The 13,958-nt window shown below is 51.2% G+C and overlaps 2 protein-coding genes across 2 annotated transcripts in view; one reads left to right on the top strand and one right to left on the bottom strand.

Annotated features, from left to right (window-relative positions):
• DDX42 (DEAD-box helicase 42) overlaps window positions 1-5,955 on the top strand; it is a 42,088-nt gene extending 36,133 nt beyond the window's left edge. The window contains exons 15-18 of the mRNA XM_060202551.1: window positions 1,181-1,407; window positions 3,091-3,201; window positions 4,172-4,273; window positions 4,388-5,955. Coding sequence (XP_060058534.1) covers window positions 1,181-1,407; window positions 3,091-3,201; window positions 4,172-4,273; window positions 4,388-5,170 — 1,223 coding nt within the window. The 3' untranslated portion in view covers window positions 5,171-5,955. The remainder of the gene's footprint in view (window positions 1-1,180; window positions 1,408-3,090; window positions 3,202-4,171; window positions 4,274-4,387) is intronic.
• Window positions 5,956-6,179: 224 nt separating this feature from the next.
• On the bottom strand, window positions 6,180-13,766 carry FTSJ3 (FtsJ RNA 2'-O-methyltransferase 3). Its single transcript, XM_007527667.3, has 20 exons — window positions 13,511-13,766; window positions 13,307-13,412; window positions 12,904-12,950; window positions 12,753-12,832; window positions 11,545-11,644; window positions 11,263-11,457; window positions 11,067-11,182; window positions 10,849-10,953; window positions 10,660-10,760; window positions 10,411-10,491; window positions 10,184-10,321; window positions 9,924-10,059; window positions 8,519-8,697; window positions 8,092-8,227; window positions 7,744-8,018; window positions 7,459-7,541; window positions 7,277-7,376; window positions 7,007-7,190; window positions 6,837-6,931; window positions 6,180-6,760 (listed from the first exon to the last, which is right to left on the bottom strand). The coding sequence occupies exons 1-20, from the start codon at window positions 13,575-13,577 to the stop codon at window positions 6,574-6,576; spliced, it is 2,511 nt and encodes an 836-aa protein (XP_007527729.1). The 5' UTR covers window positions 13,578-13,766; the 3' UTR covers window positions 6,180-6,573.
• Between the last annotated feature and the right edge of the window lie 192 nt (window positions 13,767-13,958).

Here is a 13,958-nt window from a genome sequence, read left to right on the forward strand (position 1 = left end):
TCTGTGGAGTGTTCAACCTGATGCATATTTGCATAGGAAAATACTTGATGACTTTTCCAACAACCCAGCATCTAAGAGCATGAACATCCAGCAGACTAATGGAGAAGCTCCCTGCTGGCCTTGGCCTGGTTGGTGATAGCCAGTGGGGCAGCAGTTTGGGGAGTGAAGATCACAAGCTGGACTTCTGGCTCCCGCACTTGTTGCGATGCTTCTCTGGAGAAGGAGAAGCGTCCCTGTGATACAGACACTGAGGGCAAAAAGTCCGACAATTGACACCTTTGTTTATACCATCCTTTCCGTCAATGTAGTAGTGGATTGATGGATTTACCAGAGCACTACTAAGCTCTGGCTGATGGTGGTGCTGGAGGTTGAGTCTGGAGCTTGTAGTCTCCAGCATGGAAGTCTCTGCATATTAATTTTGCTGTCTCCCCAGCCCTGAAAGTAGAAGGCACCTTACAGTTGTTACTTGGTTGAACATACTTCACTAGAGATGGGGGATTAAGTGTGATTTCTATCTTTGCAAAGTTTTAAGATTACACTTAAAAGCTGGTTTCCCTCCTTCTTGATGTTGGCTGTATATTTATTTAGTGGATCTGGACAGATCAAGAGTGAACAGTAGAGAGATAGACATCTATAGCACTGCCTACCATTTATGAAGCTTCACCCAGAAGGTGGGGACTGGGAGGCTTGAACCTGGGTCTTAACTCATTGTAGCATTTGTACTCAACCAGGTGTGCCACCCCTGGTGCCCTGGTTTTTAAATAAATATATATTTGCCTGGTGCAAAACAGGCCATGAGAAGGTACTTAATGCAGAAGATACATGTTTATATTGGATAGTCTAGTGTCCTAGAATCTACAATATAAGAGTAACATGCAATGCCCATAACTCACCAGACTGTTCACACTCCCTTGGCCAAAGATAGGTAGGTTATTTTTTTTTAAGCTTTATGAGGGAGAGAGAACCAGTGCACCACCCTAGCACATGTGATGCCAGGGAATAAAACTCAGGACTTCATGCTTAAAAGTCCAATACAGCTATTGTGCCAACTCCTGGCCCACAAAAATGTGACTTCATAAAGGGTTATAATTTTGTATTACAAAAAAAAACACTAAAAGAATTTCAGATTACGTGGTCTTTTGACCCTTGGTACAGAATGAAATATTTTTTTAAATTTCAGCCCGTGGTCTGGACATTCCTTCCATTAAGACTGTCATTAACTACGATGTGGCCCGAGATATTGATACTCATACCCATAGAATTGGTCGCACAGGACGAGCAGGGGAGAAGGGGGTGGCCTACACCTTATTGACCCCCAAGGATAGCAATTTTGCTGGTGATCTTGTCCGGAACTTAGAAGGAGCCAATCAACACGTGTCCAAGGAACTTCTAGATCTAGCAATGCAGGTGAGGAGTTGAGCACAAGTCAGAGTGAATGCTCCGTGTTGTAAAAATTAAGGAGTAGGGAGTTGGAAGGTAGCACAGCGGGTTACATGCACGTGGCGCAAAGCCCAAAGACCAGTGTAAGGATCCCTATTCGAGCCCCCGACTCCCCACCTGCAGGTGTCTTTCTCTCCCCTCTGTCTTTCCCATCTCTTCCCATTTCTCTCTGTCCTATCCAACGACGACATCAATAACTACAACAATAATAATATAAAAAAGGGCAACAAAAGGGAATAAATAAAAATCTAAAAAAAAAACAAAAAAAATTAAGGGGGAGTGGCTTGGTGGTGCAGCTGGTTGAGTGCACAAGTTACAACACTGCCCCATCTCCCCTCAAACAGCCTTCCCTCTGAGGGAAGGGGCTAAAATATGTGATGCCCTACAAAATTGATGTGTTACTTGCCTGTTCTTCAGCCTTAGATTTGGACATTTAGCACACTGCCAACCTCGTGTGTCTCTGTGTGTGTTGTTGTTGTTGTTGTTTTGCTTTTAGCTAGCTTTTATTATAAGGCACAAACTTGATGTGATAGTCTCTTGAATTAAGTCTTGAGCTACTTTAATCATGAAGGGGTCCAGGATACACATTTTGATAACAAAATTTTGCATTCTTCACATTTATAGGCCAGCCTACAAGACTAGTATCCCATAATGCATGTGTGAGGTATTGTCTATACTTTGGTCCTCAGCATTAAGAACCTGAAATGCAGGAGAGAGAAGAGTAGTAATTTCTTTCTTTTTCTGGGTTTGGAGAGGTAGTCCTAAACTGACATTTTGAACAAGGTGCATTTTGTCATTGGCATGTTCTTCCTGCTTCTCTGCATCTCAGGCCTCCCGCATTCTCCAGTTGTAGTCAGCGTCTGTGATCAGCACCTTTCACCAACCTGTCCTCACCCTCCGTTTCTCTACCCTGACTGTAACATGTTTGTCCAATACAGCTCCCCTAGAGGTGCTTGTATTTCTAGAGGCAGTCACGTTCAGTGAGAACTTTTAGTTTATTCGGGCACAGAAAACTTTCCAAGTGTGTGGCTAGCTATCTGTCCTTCAGTTGGTTGTAATCTACACTTACATAGCTTCTTCCCTTCAGTTATAAACTCATCAACTTTTTAAACTTTTCATTTGAGCAGGGATAGATAGCATAATAGTTATGCAAAGAGACTCTCATGCCTGAGGCTTCAAAGTCCCAGGTTCAATCCCCTGAACTACCATAAGTCAGAGCTGAGCAGTGCTCTGGTTAAAAAAAAAAAAACCTTCCATTGTGTGTGTGTGTGTGTGTGTGTGTGTGTGTGTGTGTGTGTGTGTGTAATGTCTAATGATACTTACAGATTGAGAAACAGAAAATAAGCTCATTTTCCTCAGGAAGTTAGAAAAAGGTGTCACTCTATACTCACACTTCTTCTCCCGGAGGCCCTGACGGAAATGAGTAGAGGAAGCCTCAGGTAGAGGGCCAGGTGGATTACACTGCTTGAACTAATCTGTGGTCCCTATGAAAAATCCTCCTTTGCCATTAATACAGTGATTAAAGATAAAGTAAAAAGGGTTTCTCTTCCAACCCCACATCCCTTTTTCTCCCTAATTCCTTTTTGATCTTGTTCTCTTCCTGATTTCCTCTCCCTTCTTTAGTTTAATTTTCAATTGTGTTCAATGCAGAATGCCTGGTTTCGGAAGTCCCGCTTCAAAGGAGGGAAGGGCAAAAAGCTGAACATTGGTGGAGGAGGCCTAGGCTACAGAGAGCGGCCTGGCCTAGGCTCTGAGAACACGGTAAGTTCACTCTAGTCTGAGAGCTGAGTCCTTGGCGTTGTGTTAGGACTGGAATCATCTACTTGAATAAGTTTCAGTGAGTTCAGAACCGCCCTAGAGGAGATCTTGTGTTTGATTGTATTTGTGTCAGTTCAGTGCTGGTTCCTGTATGTGGCTTTCTGCTGAAGAGTTGCTTCTGTATTTGGCCAGGTAGGCTTGCTGAGGACAGCAGTCTTATCAACAGTTGGTTTCAAATCATAATCCCTTGAGACTGGAAGGTAGCTCATTTGGTACTGCATATGCCTCTGGATGCTCCTTGGGTGATGGAGCCGTGCTATGATGTCTTTCTTCTCTTGCCCCCCCCCCCTTTTTCTTCAGTATTTTATCTTTCAAGTAGCATGCCAGCCAGAGGGAAATTTCATTTATTTATAAGAGATACAGAGAGAGACCAGAACCCTACTCAGCTCTGGCTGATGATGGTGCTGGGCACTGAACCTGGGACCTGAGGCTTTTTCATGACCACTATACTGCCTCCCCAGCCTCCTCTCCCTCTCTTAAATAGAAAAATCAGAAAATTTGGCAAGTTGATCTGGGGAAGGTCCCTGAAGGATGGTAGCATCATGTATTTTTTTATTTTGTTTTTTTTGGAGGGGATTTCAGAGAGACAGAAAGTGAAAGAGAACACAGCTCCAAAGCTGCTTTCATGGCAGTGGGGACTGGGATGTTCAAACCCTGGTGCACACAGGCAGGGTCTGTGTGTCTCTTTAGTTGTGAGAGACTGAAGCACCACTCTGCTCTGTCGCACCTGCTGCTGGGGAACCGACCCAGCTGCTTACACTGCAAGTCCTGTTTTCCTCACTGAAATGAGTCTGTCAAAACATAGCTTTCTAAAAATAACCAGCTCCCACTTGAAGACTTTCTGTATGTTGAGATCTGATCTTTGAGGGAGATTTCCTACTGTTCTTTCCTCATGGGTGTGCTTATTTCTTAGGACCGAGGGAATAACAACAACGTGATGAGCAATTATGAGGCCTACAAGCCATCCACAGGAGCCATGGGGGACCGGCTGACAGCAATGAAAGCGGCTTTCCAGGTCTGAAACAAGCACTTCCCTGAAACGTTTTGATTGAACAAAACACCCCCCCCCCCCCCCCCCCGGTTTCTTTAACTTACTGTCTTATTTCCTCCTGTTGTGTTTCTCTTTTAGTCGCAATACAAGAGTCACTTTGTTGCTGCCAGCTTAAGCAATCAGAAGGCTGGGAGCTCTGCTGCTGGGGCAAGCGGCTGGACTAGTGCAGGGAGCTTGAATTCTGTTCCAACCAATTCCGCCCAGCAGGGCCACAACAGCCCTGACAGCCCTGTTGCCAGTGCCACCAAAAGCACCCCAGGCTTTGGCAATACTGGGAACCTCAGCAGTGCCCCAGTGACCTACCCTTCTGCCGGTGCCCAGGGTGTCAACACACCATCGGGGAATAACAGCCGAGAAGGGACTGGGGGTGGCAATGGGAAACGAGAGAGATACACTGAGAACCGGGGTGGGAGCCGGCACAGTCATGGAGAGAGTGGCAATCGGCATGGTGACAGCTCACGTCATGGAGACAGTGGTCGCCACGGAGAAGGATACCGCTACCCAGAAAGCAGCCGTCATGCTGATGGCCACCGGCATGGGGAGAACCGGCACGGAGGAGGAGGCGGAGGAGGAGGAGGAGGAGGAGGAGGAGGAGGAGGAGGAGGACGGCATGGGGAGAGCCGAGGTGCAAATGACGGCCGGAACGGTGAAAGCAGGAAAGAAGGCTGTAGTCGTGAAATCAGAGTGGACCCCAAGGTTGACAGCAGCAAAATGGACAGCAGCAAGACAGACAAGGTGGACAGTAAGACAGACAAGGTGGACAGTAAGACAGACAAGGTGGACAGCAAGACAGATAAGACAGAAGATGGTTTTGCTGTCCCTGAACCACCCAAGCGCAAGAAAAGTCGCTGGGACAGTTAGAGGGCATGTGGTGAATTGTGGAATCAGTTGTCCTTAATTTTATTTTTAGAAAGAATTTTGCAAACTAGGTGTCTCAGGGCTGGGTTGGGGCCCAAGGTATAAGGACCCCCTGCCCTTAGTGGATAGCCGAGGCTTGGAGACATTACCCCTTCATCTGGATCATTTTTGGGACATTTCTTGAGAAGCTGCTTGGAAGCAGAAAGATCTTGAGCTGTGTGAGTTCCCATGAGGGTTAACTGAGGCCACCTTGGGAGAAAGGGCCTAGTGGGGCACAAAACTCTCTTGGTTTATATTATATGTAGCACATATTTTTACTAAAGTATCAGAAACATCTACAAAGAAACTGTTTCTTAGCTGTGTGTGGCTCCTGCACCCCCACTCTGTTGAGGTGCTATATGGATACTTGGAGAGCATGTTATGCTTCCAGACATCAGCAGAAGGAATAGTGTACGTGGAGTTGATAGCCAAGAAAGGCAAGAAAAAGCCTACCAGACCCAGTGCCCTACGCTTAACAGAGCAGGTGCCCTGGAAACTGGTCAGGATGCTTCAGTTCTGAAGTCTCGCTACCTTTAAAAACAAAACCGACAACAGCTTTTAAAGTGTCTTCTCCTATTCCCTTTTTTTTTTTTTCTTGCCACAATGGTAGGAAAATCTTGTGGAATAAACTGATGACTTCTGTTCTATCTTGTTAAAATATACATGCTTTGAGTTTTGTGCCTTTGTGAAGGTTTCTTTGGGATGTGCATTCCTTTCTGCTTGCTTGAGTAAATGTTTTACTACTGGGACCTATGCATTCTTTGTCATTTCTACTATACTGCATGATACGGACCTTTGAGTTACACTTCATAGAAATAACAAAACACACCCTAGTTTCACTCAGGTGCTGAAGCAGGTGGGAAAAGATTTGAGGCCTTTTTGCCTAGATATAGAAGTACAATGAATGAAGCTCAACAATTTTTTTTTTTTAAAAAAAGGTTTTATTTATCAATGAGAAATATAGGAGGAGAGGGAGAAAGAGCCAGACATCACTGGTACATGTGCTTCCGGGAATTGAACTTGGGACCTCATACTTGAGAGTCTAATGCTTTTACCCACTGTGCCACCTCCTGGACCACTCTAGTGAAATTTTTAAAGGCATCTCCTTGACCCATCCCACCCCCCATAGTGTTCTCCCATTGGGGGTGGGTGAAAACCAAACAAAAGGCAGGGCTCTAACCACAAACACCCCACATTCTTCAGGGATGTTACAGGGTCTAGCTTGTCAACAGACAGGAGAATGTCCTCGCTACTCAAGACAGCTCTGGCTGGCCCACCTCCCCTGGAGTACAGGCGAGGGAAGGGCTGAAGTAGGCAGTACCACGCTGTTCCCAGTCCTACAGTCTCAGAGGTGTTTGCCACTCTGTTCACTTGCGCTTTTTCTTTTGCTCTTTTCGCTGCTGTGCTCTTTGGTCCTTCTTCATCCTACCATCCACCACCTTGAAATGACCTCTGACTCCAGCTGGCCGCCTCACTTTACGACCCACACCTTTTTTGGCTACAACGTAGGTTACTTGGCGCTTCTCCTTGCCTAGCCCAGCCTTCTTGTAGAGACTGTAAGTGGGAACAGAGGTCAGGTTCTGCCATTCCTCCCCGCCCCATGTGCTTCTGGAGTGGTGTCCCCCATTACCTTCGAAGCTGTGCCACCTTCTCACGCTCTGAGATATCCACAGTGTTCACTACGGCTTCTGCCTTCTTCTTCGTTTGCTCCAGCTTCTTCAGCATCTGTGAAGGCTTCAGTCAGACTGGCCTGTTAACCCACCACCCAGATCCTCCCCAGCTTAGTTTGCCCCTGCTCACCCTCCGCTTCTTTCTGGCTTTGGCCTCAGCCACTTTCTTGATGGGGCGTGCATTGATTTCCCGCCAACGTTTGCGGTACTGCTCCACTTCCTTTTTGTCAACAGGCAGCTGCCTTATTCTGTGCTGCTTTTCCTCCTGCACAAACCACTCTGGAAGCTCCCCCTCGTCCTCATTGAATGTGTACCTGAGCGGAAAGGACTCCAGACTTTCTAAAGAAATCACCCACCTACTCACCCCATCTGGGCTTCTTAGGATTCACTGGCCCCGTACCGATTGAAGGAATTGTCTATCAGGTCTCTCTTGGCCTTTTTAGAAGATGCAATCATGGCACCTAGAGCAAGGCCTTCTGGGTCCAGGATCCGACGCTTCACTGGGAAAGGAAGAAAAGTCACAGCTCGGACCCCACCCCCACCCCAACCCTCACTGCCTCTAAGTGAACGCAGAGCTCTCACCTGGGTCCTCAATAGGCACAATCTCAAACCCATCATCTGACTTGGGCTCACGACTGCGCTTCTTGCTGTGCTGGGGCTTCCAGCTGTGGAGTGGAAGGACCGTGTGAATATCCGCCATTGCCTACACCATCCAGGACCTTCCATTTATTATTTTTACCACAGCACTAATTCAAGATTTGCTCAGAGGAACTTCCAGAAACCCCGTAGCCCACATGCGTCATCTTAAAGTTCCCTGTGGTCAGAGCCAGTGCTTCTCCATCCCTTCTCCCATCACCTGTAACTCACCTCTCTTCGGTCTGGCTGCTACTGCTGTCGCTGTCTGAGCTACTGCTGTCCTCCTTTCCTCCCAGGTCAGAGGTAGCCTCTGACCCTGAAGAGGCCCCTGGTCCTTTGGGGATCTCATCTGGGCACAAAGGAGGTTTAGTTTTTAAGCTGGACGGCGTCGGTGACGGCGGCAACTGTGACTGCGACTGTCCCTTCCGACGGTTCTCGTACAGCAGCTGGGCCTGGCTGATCTCCAGGGCCTCATCTGCATCATCCTCAATGCCACTGAAGCCATCCTGTGAGAAAGGTGAAGGGTGAAGTCCTCACCCACCTCTCCTAGGGACTGGCTGCCTCCCAGCCTCGTCTTACCTTGGAGAACCACAGGCTGGCTTGCTCTTCCTGCAGTACTGCCTTCTCTCCCAATGGCACCAGCAATGGATTCTCTTCCTCTTCCTCCTCTTCCTCTACTTTATCCTCTTCCATTTGCATACTTCTAAATTGTACACTAGGAGGGGCAGGGGTAGATAGTCTAATGGTTATGCAAACAGACTGATGACTGAAGCGCCATAATCCCAGGTTCAGTCCCCTGCCCCAGCATAAGCCAGAGCTGAGCAGTGCTCTGGTAAAAAATAAACACATAAATAAATTGTACACTAGGACCAAGCAAAGTGGGATGGTCAGGGCCCTGAAAAAACTTGCTACCTCCACTCTGGGAGCTCATGCCACCAACTCTGCCTCAGGATCTGAGCTGATGGTGTTGGCCTGCCTTCTGCAAACTCTGCCCCTGCTGCCTTACTGCTTTTGGCGCTTTAGGTCCTGAGGTGCTCTGACTCCTGCCAGCTCTTCTGGGTCCAGGTCACTATCCAGAGATGTGTCGTCATCCTCAGCATCTGACACATAGATGTCGTCTCTTGGCGGATCGGACAGGAGTGTGTCTGCAGCGCTCATATCCCCTTGGGATACTTTTTCCAACAACTAAAATTGTAGAGAAGCAGCGGTCACAGTGCTCGAAAGGAACATGGTGCTTGCATCAGCGCCCCCCGTAGCAGCAGACAATACCTTGTGCCCATACATAAGCTCTCTCACAGAAGTGGCTGAGCAAGTGTCAGTAACAACATAGGGTCAGATCTTAAATGTTTAAACTGCCAACCTCAGAATATGCTCATGGCAAAGAGCTACTGCTTCAAAGGAATGTTTTTATTATTGGCTAGAGACAAGAGATTGGGGGGGGGGGAGACAGAGACCACTGCTTGACCACTCGAAACTTCCCACTTGCAGGTGGTGGGGACCAGGGGCTCAAGCCTGCCTCCTTGCGCATTGTAATGTGCGTGCTTAACCAGGTGTGCCAACACCTGGTCCTAAAAGCTATTTTTTTTAGCACTTTATCACATAACAGTAATTACATCTAAAATTTTTATTCCTCACAAACGCCCTGGCAGATAGGTGCTACTTTGTGTTACAGCTGAGAAACAGGCAAAGAACAGAAGACTGGGAATCTGTATCAAGACTACTACGCGCTCATGCACCAGATGTGTCCTGGTTACTCCATTCCCACGAGAACTACACTCATCTTGCTCTTAACGTGGATTTTTACCAGGAAAAGCGGGTTCTGTGCTTGGCAGAAAGCACTCTAGGCCTGGACAGGAAGTTAGTAACTTGGTCCCGTGAGGGAAATTCTCCATCACAGGGACTGATAACCCAGGCACTATGGCTGCGTATGCCTTAACCTAAACTCCTAGGCAGGATACTTCCAGGTTCTAATCAGCAAACGGCCCAGAAGATGGCACAAGTGTTGAACGTGAGGTGCTAGTTCAATTCCTAGCATTGTGTTGATCAGAGTGGCGCTCTACTGTCCTCCCTCTCTCTCTCTCTCTCAAGTTCATCTTAAGAAAAAGCAAGGTAGATCAGCAATGTTTATATATCCTAATTTTACCACTTCAGACACGAGGCTCTATTTTTCCCTCAGAGTGCCTTTGCCTGAGCCACTGGGTGAAGGTAGCAACCACAAACCACCGTTACTCAGATTCAGGCAGCCTGGCAAGTGTCTCAGCGGTGTCATACAGGACTTGCACGTGTGAGTGCTGAGTGCAATCCCTGGTACCACTTACGCTAGATGATGCCATTTCTCCCCTCCCTCTCTAAAAATCGACACCCACTGCCTCCCCCCACAACTGCACGTCAGTCTGCCCCAGCTCCCTCACCTTCTGCCCTCGGATGGCAGACAGGGAGAACATGCCCGTCTCCCCTTCGTCTGCGATGGAGACCCCGGGCAGATCCATCTTCAACTCCACGCGCTCCCGCTGCTTTCTCTGCTCTCGCAGCAGCTTCTTTTTCTTTCTGAGGTGAAGTGAGGTGGGGTGAGGGGTTCTCCCTGCCCATCTCAGAAGACTTGCTCTCCATGCCTTCCTTTGTTCTTCCCCCCGCTTCCATGTCCCCAAGCCCCTCGCCTTGCTCTCCTCACCTCTTTAATTCCGCCACCTCTTGAGCCTTCATCTCTGCGAGGGTCTGGTTCAGTTGTTCCTCCTCCTCTTCTTCCTTAGAAGTCGCTTCTGCTGCTGTCTCTTCCTCCTCACCTTCCTCTTCCTCCCCAGAGCTAAGGCTGGTGAAACAGTCCGAGGAGCCGAGTTACCTCCCCAAATGTTGCCCTGCCAGCACTCCGTCAGCACCTCCCGTCTGTTCCCACCTCACCTAATGTCCAGCGCCTTCGCCTGCTCTTTCAGTTTCCTGGTCACGTAGCGCCGAAGCTTTGTTCTCCAGTTCAGCAGGGACCTGTCCAATGGACACCACTACTGAACTCCCCACTCGCTCCCTCCCTGCCCCTCCTCTTTAGGCCCACATTCCAAACTCCAGCTTGAGCCGCACCAACCAGTGCCAACACAACAGTCTCCCCAGGCCTCTCCTGCCTTCTGGGGAACTAGCCCACCCCCACAGGCATACCTCAGCTCCTTGCGGCCCAGCACCTTGATGTCCTGACAGCATGCCCGGATGTCCTCAGTCGTAGCGGGGTGCTGTGCCAATTCTTCATCATCTATTGAGATCTGTGTGGAAGGAGAGAGGGAGGTCGGGAGATTCTCAGGCCCTTGGTTTCTGGGTCTCTCCTGTACCCCCTGCAGCCTGAGCACTCACCTCACTGGCTTTGGAAAGGAAGTCAACAGGGTTGGCAGCTCGGAGGAAGTCAGTGACTGAGGTCCGGTGGTAAAGAGTAAGGTCACCCTCTGCATAGCCTTCAGCCTTAGAATTGAAGACGGAACATTAAGCACCCTTGAGGTGGTGTCTGTAAGACAGATCATGCCCCACCTCCCAGGAGTTCAGAGCCCCAAGGTGGGCCCACTGCCCAAACACACCTTTGGCTTCTTCTTAGTCACTAGTTCGGTGACAGTCTTGGCCTGAACTTCAACCTCCTTGAAGGCAAATTTGGGGTCAAAGAACTTACTGTCAACCTTGTCAGGTGCCAGAAACCCTAGGAAGATAGGCTGTCTAAGGAAACGTGCTTTAGCATTTGGGAGACAGACTCCAGAGCAACAAGGAGGTGACGCTCACCCTGACAGACGACAAAGATCTCTGCAGACTCATGGCGAGAAGCCTGGGGCTTGGTGGCCTGGACTCGGTGGAAGAGCTGCTGGAAAATCCACAGCAGGGGCTGATAGTCACGGGAGCGGAAAACCTTTGTGATGAAGCAACCCCCACGGGCCAGGAAGTCACAAGCCAAACGCAGAGCCATCAGTGTCAGGTGGGCTGAAGGAAAGAGACAACTGGACATCGCTGTGGCCTAGGAGACTCGGCCACCTCCACCCTGATGTCCACAGCCCCCACGCTTGGCACCTTGAGAGTAAGCATCGTGAACCCAGCTAGCCCCGACGTTGGGGGCTCCGTCATTGAGCACGACGTCAACTTTCCAGGTCTTCAGCTCCTTCCTCAGGGCCTACAGAGAAAATACAACAGAAAGAGAGGAACAGGGTGGTCCAGGAGATAGCGCAGTGGATAAAGCACTGGACTCCCAGGCAGGAGGTCCTGAGTCCTATCCCCAGGAGCACCTGTACCAGAGTGATATTTCGGTCTTCTCTCATTAATGAACGAATAAGTAGGTAAATAAACAGAGGAACGGGTACGACTGGAATCCCTGGCTCATTAATTGAGTACACACCACAGGCCAAGTCCTGTGCCGAGCACAAGAGAAACGATGAGAAACTATGCTTGTCTCAGTGGAGCTCACAGTGGATCAGTAAGTCCACTAGAAAGGATTTCACCAGGCAGGGCCGCACCAGCCACAGAGTACGTGTTAGTGCGCTAGGACCCTGGTTCAAGCTCCCAGACCCCACCTGAAGGGCTCCGGGAGTTTCACAAGTGGTGAAGCAGTGCAGGAGGTGTCTCTCCCATGCCACCCTCGTCCCTCTCAATTTCCTCTCTATCTGATAAAAATAGAAATATGCCACCAAAGATCTCCACATGTCCACCGATTCCAAACACCTCTCTCTTGACTAAGTAAGGCGGGAATAAACACCAGGGATAGCACATCGTGTGGGCATGGGTGTGATGTGGACGTATACGTCCTGCAACCTTACAACCTGAGAACTTTTTTTTCCTTTTAATTATCTGAACACCGCTCAGCTCTGGCTTATGGTGGCTCCAGGGATTGAACCTGGGGCCTCTGGTGCCTCAGGCATGGAAGTCTTTTGCATAGCCACCACGTCAATCTTTCCTGTCTGGTAACCTACTGGTTTCTTCTTTTATTTTTACCAGAGCCCTGCTCAACTTGGGCTTGTGCTGGTGGGGGGACCGAACCCGAGACCTGGGAGCCTCAGGCATGCCTCTCCCTCTCTCTCTTCTCTTAAGCACCTGCAGCCCTCTTTAAACAGCCTTTTGCCTTCTTTTAAGGCTCTACTTACTTATGAGAAATAAAGGCGGAGGGAAGAGAAGAAACCCGACATCGCTCTGGTACCCGTGCTGCGGGGACTGAAGCCGCGACCCCGCGTTTGCGAGTCGTGTCCTACCCACTCGCCGACTCCCCGCCGCCACGGGCGGCTGCTCACCTGCCTGCAGCGCTCCGTGGTGATGTCCTCCTGGAGGGTCACCACGTTGGGCAGGGGCTTGATAGGAGCCAGGTCCACCCCTGGAAGAAACACAGCGGGCTTCAGGGAGGCGGCGGCGGGGGCGGGGGCGGGGGCGAGGCCTCTCACTTACCCACGATGAGGCTGGACACCGGCATGAACTTGGCAGCCACCTGCAGCCTGCACGGGACGAGAGGGTCGCCCATGAGCCCCCCCCCGAAACTGCCGTGGGGGTGCGGGGTGCCGGTGGGCGCGGGGGCGCGGCCGGGGTCGGGACCGGGACCGGGATTGGGGTCACGGCCGGGGTCGGGGTCGCGGCCGGGACCGGGATTGGGGTCACGGCCAGGGTCGGGGTCGCGGTCACGGCCGGGGTCGGGGTCAGGACCGGGATTGGGATCACGGCCGGGGTCGGGGTCGCGGCCGGGGTCGGGACCGGGATTGGGGTCACGGCCGGGGTCGGGGTCGCGGCCGGGGTCGGGGTCGCGGTCGGGACCGGGATTGGGGTCACGGCCGGGGCCGGGGTCGGGGCGGCCCACCATCCGCCGGGCGCGGCGCACAGGTCCAGCAGGGCCCGGGCCTTCTGCAGGAACTGAAAGCGGCGGTTGAGCTGGATCAGCTTGAAGGCCGAGCGGGAGCGGTAACCTGCGGGCGGGCGGCAGCGCGGCGCCGAGTCGGCGGAGAAGGCGCGGAGGGCTGTCGCGCCCCGGCGCCCACACTCGGCCCGCCGGGCGGCCACTCACCCGTCTCCTTGGCCAGGTGGTAGAACTTGTCCCGCCGGCTCTTCCCGACTTTGCCTTTCTTGCCCATGGCGCCGGCCGGCGACGTCCCGGTCTCTCCCCGAGACGCGCTCCGCTTCCCGACGCCCCCGGCCGCTGTCAAGCCCGGGCGTTCACTCGGCGCGGCGCCGCGCCACCCGGGCTGCACGTGGAGGCACTGACGCACTTCCGCTTCCTCTCGCGCCGCTCACGTCCCTGGCTCCCAGAAGGCGCCATCTTGAGAGGGTCCCGCCCCCCCCCACTTCCCCCCCATGATCATTTCCGCTCGGGCCCCAGGTCGTCTAGTCCGGCGTCTAAAGCCAGGAGGGGCGGCCTACAGACGTCCCCGGACGTGCCGCTGAAGTCGTCGGCGCCACCCGTACCCACCCTCACGCTCCCTGACCTCCAGCGGCCACACTTCCCATGAGGCCTC

The sequence above is a fragment of the Erinaceus europaeus genome, chromosome 12 (assembly GCF_950295315.1).
Source record: "Erinaceus europaeus chromosome 12, mEriEur2.1, whole genome shotgun sequence".
Classification (NCBI taxonomy): Eukaryota; Metazoa; Chordata; class Mammalia; order Eulipotyphla; family Erinaceidae; genus Erinaceus; species Erinaceus europaeus.

Bases quoted from the DNA above. Each gene is read 5' to 3' on its own strand.
- FTSJ3 (XM_007527667.3), bottom strand. From the start codon at position 13,577: ATGGGCAAGAAAGGCAAAGTCGGGAAGAGCCGGCGGGACAAGTTCTAC. The intron at 10,060-10,183 runs GTGAGGAGAGCA...ACTTCACCTCAG, and splicing joins GAGGTGGCGGAATTAAAGAG to AAAGAAAAAGAAGCTGCTGC. The intron at 7,191-7,276 runs GTACGGGGCCAG...CTTTCCGCTCAG, and splicing joins ATAGACAATTCCTTCAATCG to GTACACATTCAATGAGGACG.